This window comes from Sinocyclocheilus anshuiensis, unplaced genomic scaffold (genome assembly GCF_001515605.1).
Source record: "Sinocyclocheilus anshuiensis isolate Anshui unplaced genomic scaffold, SAMN03320099.WGS_v1.1 scaffold1563, whole genome shotgun sequence".
Lineage (NCBI taxonomy): Eukaryota > Metazoa > Chordata > Actinopteri > Cypriniformes > Cyprinidae > Sinocyclocheilus > Sinocyclocheilus anshuiensis.
Window position 1 is genome coordinate 692,923 of NW_015552706.1, and position 11,885 is coordinate 704,807.

General features: G+C 38.0%; 1 protein-coding gene across 3 annotated transcripts in view; it reads right to left on the reverse strand.

The window, feature by feature from the left end:
- The window catches only part of LOC107667758 (insulin-like growth factor 2 mRNA-binding protein 1), a 35,738-nt gene extending 28,138 nt beyond the window's left edge, over nucleotides 1-7,600 (reverse strand). The window contains exons 1-2 of one of the 3 annotated variants that reach the window (XM_016459477.1): nucleotides 7,212-7,600; nucleotides 5,930-5,990 (exon numbers count right to left, since the gene is read on the reverse strand). In XM_016459477.1, coding sequence (XP_016314963.1) covers nucleotides 5,930-5,990; nucleotides 7,212-7,386 — 236 coding nt within the window. In that variant the 5' untranslated portion in view covers nucleotides 7,387-7,600. Of the gene's footprint in view, nucleotides 1-5,275; nucleotides 5,314-5,929; nucleotides 5,991-6,471; nucleotides 6,595-7,211 lie in introns of those variants that run through there. The other 2 variants (XM_016459478.1, XM_016459479.1) reach the window with 2 other exon arrangements.
- Between the last annotated feature and the right edge of the window lie 4,285 nt (nucleotides 7,601-11,885).

Below are 11,885 nucleotides of genomic sequence, written 5' to 3' on the forward strand. Positions count from 1 at the left end.
TGTGTACACATGGCAGCTCTCCTCCGCCTGAGAAGGCCTACGCTCTATACCCTGCAAGAGGAAGGTATGACTCCATGTATGTCTGAGGGGGGTGTTGCCAGCCCCTCCCCCCTTTCTGTGCTTTTAAAATGCATGTGTGTGTGTGTGTGTGTGTAAAGGGAGGATAGCATGACCATACCAGCACATGCCTGCTATGAGGCCATGTGATCTAGAGGCTCCATTTTAAGTGATTTGGACTCGTAAGGAGGGAATTGCAATGTGGAAGAAGAGAGGGAGGAGGAGGAAGAGGGATACAGAGAGAAAATAGCATAAAAAGAGAAGAACAGTGTTGACTGATCTCTATGGCCTCATGAAGGGGAATGGTGTAAAGACGTGAATATATAGGTTCTCGGTCACTTTCATGCTTCCACACCTATGATGAATTTTCATGGTGAACAGCAAAATCAAGCAATTAAACAACTGCAAACTTCTGTTTTTGTTCATTTATATATTGACAACTGAATGCTAGCTCTCATACTACTGAAAGAACTTAAACAAAAAAATAAATATGTGGACTTCGCTAATGAATGTTTTGACAGAAAGTAACTCTTCCTCAGCTAATGAAGGCACACAGATTGAACATTATGGACTGTGCAAATGACAAATCAAAATAAAAATGACTAAACTAATCTTAATGCAAACAAACATTAAAATACTTGTCAATCTTTTTTCCCTACTATGTCGTACATACAAGTGTAATGATTGATCCGAAAATTTAAAAAAAATTCTATCCATCGGTTGTTGTTAGCCGGATTTTGAAATGAGCATTGAATGCAACTGCAGGGTTTAAGTGGACTAAACGACTGGAAAAGTTCAGCATGCCTCACCAGAGAGAAGTCTGACGTTTCACTGGAAAACCCAGCTATGATATTTTAATTCAAAATTGCAGGTAATTTTTTTTGTATGAAACATATGCATGGATGAATCATTCACAATAAGATTAATAACATACACTTAAAATAAATGGTAAATTTGCATTTAATGCTGACTTCAAGAGTTCGAATTTACAAAATGTTCTGTGTATTCGGTGTGAACAGCTAGCAATGGCAGGTCAGCATCCAATTAATAATTTGCTGGCACACAGCTCTCTAAAACACACATTACATACATGGATACATTATATAAATGCATACATTATTTATAGATACTGTACAAAGACAGAGGGGAGATGGTCACTAAAGAGAAAATACGTTACATCTTCCCTGTTGTGGTGTAACGTTCTTGTGATGATTAATACAGCAGTAATGTGATTCTGTAGGACTTGACTCATATCCTCATTTTTAAATTTTAAATTTAAATTTTTTCTCTTTTTGAATTATTAATGTAACAGAGAGAGAGAAAGAGCTTTCAAATAATTCTCCATTTGTTGCAATGTACGAAAACAAATGGAACCTAATTGGATATTAATTTAGTTTCTAATTATTTGTAGGTGCAAGGAACAATTATATGCTCAATCAATTCACTAAAAGAGTAAAGCTATTAATAGGAGCATGTATTAATTGTTTTTTTTGGGAAGATGACACCAAAACTGTCTGAGGCATCACAAGAAATCATAAGGAGCCATATAACAATGTCCCAAGCCTAGTTTTCGCCATCCTATGATGGTGGCCAGCTTTCTTCTATTATAACCCAATTCCACAAATGCTACAGTAAATGTTTGGCCATGTGTGAATCAGGAAATACTCAGGAAAACAGGATTGCTTTGAGTGACCTGTACACCTTTATATATTCGCAAAAGCAAAGTAGTTATGAACGAGTCACTAAAAAGAGATGGCAATCAAATGACAAAGTGTGTGATTTGAAGACATTTCTTGAGCACACTGTTAAACTAGAACTAACACTTAGAAATAAAAAAGCTCACAAAGTAAGGTCAAAACCAACAACTTGCTAGTCAGTATCTTTTAGAAACTTCATCTCAGTTTTAACACTATTCATTCAAATATATAAGAGGATAAATATAAAATATTGTCTAAATAAGTAGAATAATCAACATTTTAATTGCTTTGCTTGTTGTGCATGAGTTTGCTTCACCCAAGCAGGATCAGGAGCACAAATAGTGCAGGAATTTAAGCCAGCAGCATTTTAACACACACATCCAATGAAGAACAATGTGCAAAATAGCGTCATTATTTAAAGTGCAACAAAACCAATTTGGAATACACTCATTTATTTCACCCCTAAACTAGCAGAAAATACATTTAAATATGCAATGAGAACTTGAATGAATAGTAATCAGTAGTGTTGTCACAGTACCAAAATTTCAGTATTCGGTACCAATACCAGTGAAAATCCACGGTTCTCGGTACCAATTTCGGTACCAAAGCAAAACACAAAAATATGCTAATTGAACAACATTTTTATTAAACCGACTTGGTACCGAAATACCGGGTCTTTTGACAACACTAGTAATCAGTTCAAGTCGCTTGTGTCAACATTCTGTCAACATCATATGTACTATGAGCCAGGCATTGGCCCATTTGGGGGAAAAAAGGAGAAAGAAAAATGTAAAGAATTTTCGGTTCAAGGGGCACCCCCCCCCTTCACTAGTGTTTATGATGGCGACGCCTTCAGAACGGCCTGTTCACCAGAGAAATAAAGAGTCATTGGGGGGATGGGGCAAGCAGGGGGCCCATACTTCAGAGGGGTAAACCACCATGAACATTTTTTCCCCTTGGGAAACACCCCTAGTCTCACATCTCTCCCACACACACACTAAAAAACAAAAACACATGCAGACCTAGACTAACACACTGCACTGCATTTTGAGGAAATACCCACAATGTTATCTGAACATTCAAAAGAAAACAAAAGGTTAGGTTAAAAAATTACGCTTGAGAATTTGCAAGTAATTCTTATTATGTCCAAGAAGCACAAACAGCAGCATTTTTTGAGAAAAGTCAACCGTTTAAACACAACGTTAACTTATTTTATTTGCTACTACAGAAGTCAAATTTATTCGATATTTACAATTTAAATAAATATGTAAATGTTCTAAATCTGTTCCAAAATTGAATCATTTTACATTTTAGATATGGTGCAAAAAAATGAACAAATCTGAATCAGGCAAGACCCTGAAACCCGTCCCACAGCAACTTGGGCAGCCATGCTGCAAAATGGCGCCAACCAATGATTTGAACTTCAAGCCAAGTCCCATCCACCTGTTCACGCTGCCTTGTGACAGCAAGACTCTGCGGTTAATATATTCATCTTTGAGAGAGGGTTTCTGACACCTTATGTCACTTTAACACCCGGTATTGTCATAAAGGTGTGGCTCTTCCCCTTGTCTCTATATCGCTCCTGCCGAAGAACTTCAAAAGTGGCCCATCAAGCCATTGCAAATGGCCCCGTCACACCAATGCAACATTACATAAAGCAGGGAGAAACTCAAGGCGTGAGAGACGGAGACGCCCACACAGCTCTATGCACAAACCATTATGGCTTACTCTCACTACACCCTCTATGGTCTTCACTCTATTCTTTGCACACATTTAATTTCAGTTTTCCAACAACTACCTTACATGCACATTACTTTAAACAACTGAATAAAAATGCTCTTGATATCAGCTATTGGTGGCCTTTATGTTTTGACAAGTTTATTTATTTTCAACAATGTCTTCAACAAAACACATTTCTTATTTTACTTACGAGCATTACATAAGACAGACCCCATGTTACCAAACGCAAGGAGTGTGCACAATAGGAAAGGAGCTGCTCTGACCATCCACCCCACCCCAAATCTTGTTACTCATCCTGCATTCACACTTCTCCAAACCAACAAATGAAGCAACTGAAAATGTGTCCATGCACAAATCATGCAATATATATATATATATATATTTGAGTTGCTCAGAGTAACAATTCAAGCAGCACATAAGCATACAACATAACAAAGGGTCAAATCAACATATATGCTGACCTGGGGGTGTATGCTCCTTTTTAAAGTCCCGCACCTCAGAGGCCAGCCCCACAAAGACGTTTATCAAAATGGCGACGAGTAACAGTTCCACTCTAATTAACATTTCTAATGCATTTTCCACAACTCTGGTTGTGTTTTGTGTGTGCGCACGTGCGTTCTGGTTACTTGGAATTTTCAAATCAAAAGAACCACTCAGCGTCTCACCAGAGCAGACTAGCCTATATGAATTCTAAAATTATCATACGCACACAGGGAGAAAAAAAAAGTCCCTTAAGTTATAAACGTAAATGGCAAAATATGTGAGTTTAAGAGCAAAAGGTATTTTTAGCTAAAATACCTCACCTAGCAATTATATTGAGGATTAGCTCGCAGATCAGTAAACTGTTTACATGACGCTATCAAATTAATTTGTAAATATGTATCTGCAACCATTCACGTTATTGCCCCAGTGCTTTCAAATGGAGCCTTCTACAGAGGGCTACATTGTACGCCATTTTCTCAATTGCTGACGTTAGATACTCTTCACACTGAAGGCGACCACGTGTCATACTACCAGTGTAACGTTGGCCTCCCAACACTAATCACAACGTATGCCATTAAGATCTATTTTAAACGTGTATCTGTTACAAAATAATTAAGAATAATTTTAAGAAAAGTCCGCGTTATCAGTATATACATTTGGAGACGCGTAATGCTTATCCATAACAAAAATGCAAAAATCCAAAAACAGGTATATCATAGGTAGAGTGTAATATCAAATATCCAAAGCATACGTTTTCTCACAACATCCCTGTCAACAGATTTATGTCTAAAGCGCGTAAAGCAGGGGAACACGAATAAAGAGCTGGTTCAACTGGTTAGAAAGCGGTCCATCAAAACAACGTATCTACCACAGAATTATCCAAACATATATGAGAAGCAGAATCTAACATATTAACTGCAAATTATTTATTTATATTCTTTAGCACATATCGTTTCACCACAAAGATTATCCACAGGATGCAACGTTTTAAAACACAATACCATCGAGTTATACGCCAGGTTAACAGGTGTAGCTCGAATGGTTGCGGGGAAAAATGCATTTAGGGTGTAAAGAGGTAAGAAGCAGCGTTGAGTTGGGTGGGGACGAAGGGGGAGACTTTTTGTTCCACATAAAGAGTCTTCTGCGCGCCATGCAAACTCCCCAGAACACAAATAAATAGATTTCTGAAGATCATTTTAATTTTAAACAGCAAAAGTTACTCTGATATTCACATTTACTCATAACTAACGGCAGAAATACGGGGAAATTATCATTTAGACAAATCTTTCAAACTGTACCGTTTATGGAACATAGCCATAAATATAGGCTACGCTTTGTTTCTCCTGCGCTGACCTGAAGCGGCGTTCCCTACAAAGTCTACCCTTTAAATATCCGTAACAAAAGTACGAACAACGATGGTGTTGCAAAGTAATTGCAGCTTTTAAAACCATAGCGGGCTAGAAAACAAAATCTGTGTTGCATGAATTGTTTAAACGAACCAAGCACCGAGGCCTAGGCCTTGCAGTAGGCCAAGGCCTAATCAACAGGGAACAAGTGATTGAAATGACACGGAGACCAGCATTGTTATATGTTTGACAAAACAGCACGCATATGCCTAACGTAGGAGATGAGTGCTATACAGCGCCGTAGTAACTATGAATGTAACAGCACGTGGTGTAATGCTACGAGCATATGCCACTTGAATATCCAAGCACTATAAGATCCGTCACGTGAAGAGAAACAAAGAATATTCGTATACAGAGAGCTAGACTCTTACAAAGTAACAACAACTTGAGTGTTACAACCAAACAGATCCACAATTTAAGCACACAGCGAAGTACTGGTTACATTGTACACATATTTGTACCACCGCCATGACATATAGGCTATACATTCAGCTTTTATATACAGTAAGCTAACAATTGTTGAACGATTCAAGAGAAAGCAAATACCTCTGCTTCTTAGGGACAGAATGTTCGACCTCAATTCGTTTGCCGTGAAGTTCCACTTTACCTGGAAACAGGAAAGAAATTATTATTTTTTTCCTTTTTTTTTAATCCCACTCACAAAAGAGACCACCATCTTACTTAAATGGCCCTAAGTCAACTTTAAAAACTAAAACATAATAAATATGTGCCTCAAAGATTTCCATGTATGTTTCGTTATACCTCCGTGTGAAGAAATTGTATTTTTTACTGTATAACTTGCATTGCGAATGGCCTAAACGAGCTTTTGAGGTGTTGTGGTCGCTAGGGTAGGTGTTAATAAAAAGCAACATTGAAAAAAAACATTGAAATAAAAAAATTAGCTGGCACAGGTCAAATGACAAAATTCTTAGGACGCTTTCAAGGTTCACTAGTCAGGGCTACACAAGCTATTGGCGTCAACTGTTTGACAGAATCCATATGTGTAGGGTATTATTTGTTGTTCGTGCCTACTTGAGACCTAAGAGGCATATAGCGATAAAAAGAACAGCTGAAGATTAAATCTTGACCGTGCATGACTTCATGTGGTGGATAGTTTTAACTGGATCCTTATCTGCATGGCGACCTTCGTGCTATATAGAGCACACGTCTCATGCTACATAGCCTATGTGGAGAACCGAGAAGAGACTTTGTGGTCAGTGGGACAGATGCAGTGAAATGGCATTGTTTAAGTCTGCATGTAAGAATGCTACATGGTCGGATATATTAAAGGCAATAAGGTTTCCCTTAGTAGTGTGCCTGTTAACTCAATAGGGGCTTCGCGAAACACGTTTCATTTTAGCTCCACTGGCCTATTAGCCAAAAGGGGGAGGGGTGGGACCTGATTCTATAGCTGTGCCGGGTAGGTTGGACTAAACCTAAAGATTGAGATTAGGAGAACTCCGTCCTACGGTTCACAATCGGAATCACGCTAAATATATAGCTATTTGTTACAGTAGAATACACTGCACGTTTTAAACCTGTCAGAGCAAAAAAAGTAATGTCGTGTGTTTGAATGCTTTTAGTGTCTGCAAACCCTCTGCTCTTAAAAGTTCAGTGTCTCAGGCACTTTTGCACTATAGTGTCTTACATTGCCCTGACTTCAATGGCAAAAAGTAGAAACTGATTCTCTTTCACAATAAAAACCCGAGATCTTTAGTAAAACAGTGGAATTGAATTATAAACAACCAAAACACTGCTGGGAGCTTAACCAGGGTAAGTTTCGTAAGAAAACCGGCAACGAAAGGCCCATTAAAATCAATTTACTCACCAGAAAATGTTTCAATCGCTCTCATTGCCCATTGGTCGTCCGGGCAATCAACAAACGCATAGCCAGTTTTCATGAGAAACTGTCCAGAGTATGGGATCTTGTTATCTTCAAAGGTTTTAACCAAGTCCTCTGCGGTCACGTTTTCATGGAGATTTCCAATATATAGCTTGTTCATCGTGGAAAAACTCTTAGCGCTCCCCCACAAAAACAGAAATGAAAATAAAACTTTTCGGCAGAACGCTATTAATTTTGAAAAAGGACTAAGAGACGCGCAGATTACAAAATCGTGTAGATGTCAGCCGGTTGGAATTAAAAACGGGGAGGGAAAAAAAAAATCAAACTGCAAGACAATCCAAAATAAAAAAGGGGAAAGTTCGACTAACAGTAACGTTGTAGTCTGATTAAGTCTTGCAGGCGAGTGGTAAATATTCTTCACTGTAGCAACATTCGCGAATTCCCAGCACGGTGTAGAAATGATATCAGTTTGAATTAAGCTGATGTTTGTTACGATGGAATAGTGGCGAGTATTTAGCGGGATCGGGAGAAAGGCTTTCCTCTCGCTGCCCCTCAACCTAAAGCTGTACCCTGCACTGTCACACAGATCCTACCGCTCGGCGATGGCACCGCCTCTAAAACCGAGTCGAATTTACTAATTTTTTTTGTTTGCAAAGAAGAAACCACGTGGTCTCAGAGTGGCTAGAGAAGGGGCCGGTCCTCCGCTCTCTCTCTCTCTCTCTCAAGCTGTGCTTGGAAAGACAGGAACATTTTCTGTACATTGCACCGTATATGCTCTGTATGCACACAGATTCATACTAACCCACACATGCTCCAGTTTTACTTGTGTGCTCAACGTGTTTTAACGTTTTGTTTATACATGCACAAAAACATTTCGGATTTCAACAAGACAATTTACAGGACAAAAAGGCCATTTGGTGTCATAAATTGTAAAAGAATCTACGTGTAAATAAAAGCCCTCTGATGTCGCTCGGCTGCTTTTCTTATCCTTGCCCTTTTCATAGTCGCTTGCTAGTCTGTAGCCTTACGCAAGTGGCTAAAGTTGATCATGAAACACGTATTTCGAATACTAAAACTAATGGCCTTTATGTAGCCTACGCGACATTGTTAGCTGTGAGTCACGACCAGGGCGAAGTAAAATATTTAATTAGAGTAGTTTTACAACCAAAGTTTATGGCAAACATTTTTGAGGTGGAGTAAATACTAAGCAGTAAGACACATATTCAATGCATGGTTTTATTTAAACACTGTATCCTTTTTAATTCGGCTCTTGTCAGTGCGGGTAACGCAGAATCCAGTTGTACTGTAACAGGTCAGCTCCAGCAGCGAGTTCTCCGAAGCTCGAGGGACACGTTTCCACAGAGATCTCGAAAGTTGTCGTGCTCACCTCCATGTCGCGTCAAACCGAGTCATGAGAAGACAGCAGGCCAGGGCCTAGCGTCGGGGATACCGCCTGCCAACAGGAAGTGAGCAACTGTTGCATTGCCTATTGTGTGTACACGCGGTGTATGATGTTTCATTGCGAGGATTTTGCAGCGTTATACTCGTGTATGAAAAATCTGACCACAAATCCCCATTCAAATGAGTTAAACGCAAATCAAATGGGATTTTCAAGCGGTTACTTTTGTTACGTGGCTCTCAAATTGTACACGTGGCGGCAGTACCGACTCTCTGTGAGAAAATGGCTCCCCGTCCATTACAGCAAGAGTGAGAAGCGAGGCACGCCTCGCAAGAACACTACGATGGTCCAGAACTGCTGCTCAATGAAATGTATTTAGACCAACATTCTAACTGAAATAAGCGCGCAGACCCTCACGAAAGCCATTCCATTAGTTCCTTAAGCTTCGCGTATGTTTAAATCACACATGACGGGCTCGAAGCACAACTTCGCAAGGAATTGTCTAATTCAAGGATGAGTTGACTAAAGATGTTGTGTGCATATCTGAATTGTGTAACACGTCTGTTACACACTAGTGTCTTTTTAATGTCTGGGTAAATATGAAGCATTCCCTGATGCACTTAGGCCTACGCATCTCGAGGTTCTCTCGCGCAAGGTTTACTACAATGTAAATAAAGACTGATTTGATGATTACCCTCCTGATTTGTATGTTCATTCACCACCATTCATAAACGTATGCTCTTTGTCGTGTCTCCAGGCCATTCGTAGGTAATTCACTATTAGACGTATATGAATTTTAACAGATTGAGCATTCAGTTGCACATCATAGCTTGATGTCTCTGCTGCAACACCAGCTGACATGCAGGGTAGATCTGCTAAGAACTAAAGGAGTCACTGATCTAATGGCCTCTGCCTAAACACAGGTTTTTTTTTGTGAGTGGTTGTACAGTTAGCTTTAAAGTTATTTGGTCTAATGCGTGTGTAGCCTATAATGGCAACAATAATCATGCAAAACTGCATTGCAAGAGATATGAATTTCTTTTCATAGTCCTGTTACACTCAGTAACTGTTGCAAGGGGGTGCACTTTGTGGTCCTGTGAAGGAATTGGCATGTCAATACAACCCCCTGTGAGTTTAAGAGGTACTCTGAGATTTGAGATTGTGACCTGACCACACACTGTGAGGGGGATGAGGAATAGCTGGTGTGGGGGTAGGGCATCTCTGTTCTGGGTGAGGAGGACCACAGGCATGGAGCTCATCCAGGACAACAAGGAATTTAAGAGTCTGATGGTGCATAAGTGAAAACTGTTGCTATGTTTATTACACTAAATAATTATTTTATTGATAACAGTGGTTTTAAATGCTGTAAAATATGAGTGTTTTCTTTTGTGTCATGTTGCATTTAGCAATAAGGCTCTGGATCTTACTCAGAGGAACAAAGCGTGGTGGGAAGGAAGTTCTGAAAAGAAGCAAGACTGACACTAAGAATAGTGTGAAAGTGTTTATTTACAGTTTACATGCTATTCAGTTGATTTCAGTAACTTAAGGTTACTTTTTGGAGAAAATAGCCTAATGAACGGTGTAAAAAAAAATCAGAAAGACACAAAGTAACACAATTAAACCTGATAAACAAAGCTTAAGTTAGTTTTGGTCCGACCTCATGCATATAGTCCAGTGTTGTCTCATTGGCTTACATGCCTATGTATGTAATTGTAAGGCAAGTTTCTGTTGTAATTCTTAGAATATTTTCGAACAGTTAATATTTGGAAAGCAACATTTGCATACTAGAGACTAGAGGCAAGGTCAGGCTTAAACTTGGAAAGGGAAGACTGAAGCTGAAAAAAATCAGTTAAAATTTTTTTGTGTAATCGGTGATGCATTTTTAATCAGCCTCTTTACATAGAAAAAAAGTGACAAATGTTACATAAGAAAAAATAATAACCACAATAAGACATTGTGTCATTGTGGAAATGCAGTCTAGGTTTAGGAATACAACAATATTGTGTGTAAATTACTTTTTATTGTGTGATTTTTATAGAACAAAATTAGAGCTAAAGTTTTTTATATGACCCAAAATAGATTTTCATTTTTTTTCTATCACAAGAAAGGCAGATTAGTATGCATATTTGTGCAACCCACATGATCACCTCAAGGATTTTTCAGAAGAAGGTCTAAGAGTGCAAGAGGTAAAGACTTCATTATTTCTGGTTTGCTTGAATGTTTCCATATGCGTTTTCTTGCTTCTTTTGTATATTCATGCTTGCATATACAATTCTCATCATGGAAGGAAATACTGATAGATCTTTACAATCTTTATTAACTTTTCAGACTTTATCAATTATAAATTAAATGTAGTAATAACTGAATCTGAAAATAAATAATTTTGATCATTAATCATTAATTAAATCTGACTAAGAACAATTGTAAATGAAATAATTAACTTTTAAAAAATACAAGTGTCTGACCATTTTTTGATATTGGATTGGAAGTAGCACTTTAAACAATTCTTTCAATTAAACCGTTAAAAAGAGAATTGAATCCCTTTTAAATATGAGAAATTTTGTTATATTTTATGCATGAACAAATATGAGAACACAAATGTTACAAAAAGTAATCAAAACACGTTGATTTCAGTCTTAGCTTGAGCAGTTATCTGCATACTTTTGCCAGAACAAACAAAACAAAACGGCAGATTCAAATCTGATTTAAAGTTTTCAAAAATAGAATTTTTTGTTATCCCTCTCTTGGAATAAGGAATAATACAATTTCAATGTAAAGACCATGCAAATAGTTTTATGCAATATATATTTTTTTTTTTTAACAACATGTTACAGTTGTCTTAAACAGCATTGGGTATACTGTTTGAAAGCAGATGTTTGGGATTAAACTAAATACTGGCTAAAAGTGATGCCATTTATGCCCTCTTGGAGGAAGTTGAGAACGATTGGCAGTTCCCTGTGATTTCCCATGATGCCACTCAAATGATGCGAGACCCTCTCTGCTGTTTTAGCAATAACACATCATAATCTGGGTTGGTAAAATCCTGCAAATCCAGCTTTATTAATCTAAGCAGTAAAACACAATGAAGACCCGGCAGTATGTTTAATGTGTTGTTTCCAACTCCTGAAACCGTTTAGTTGCACATATATATATAATTGCAATTTTTGAACAAACTGTCTTCTCTTTAATTTCTATAATATGTATAAACATATCTACAAATATTTCCAGTTTATCTCATCTAAACTAGATGTCTTTTTTGA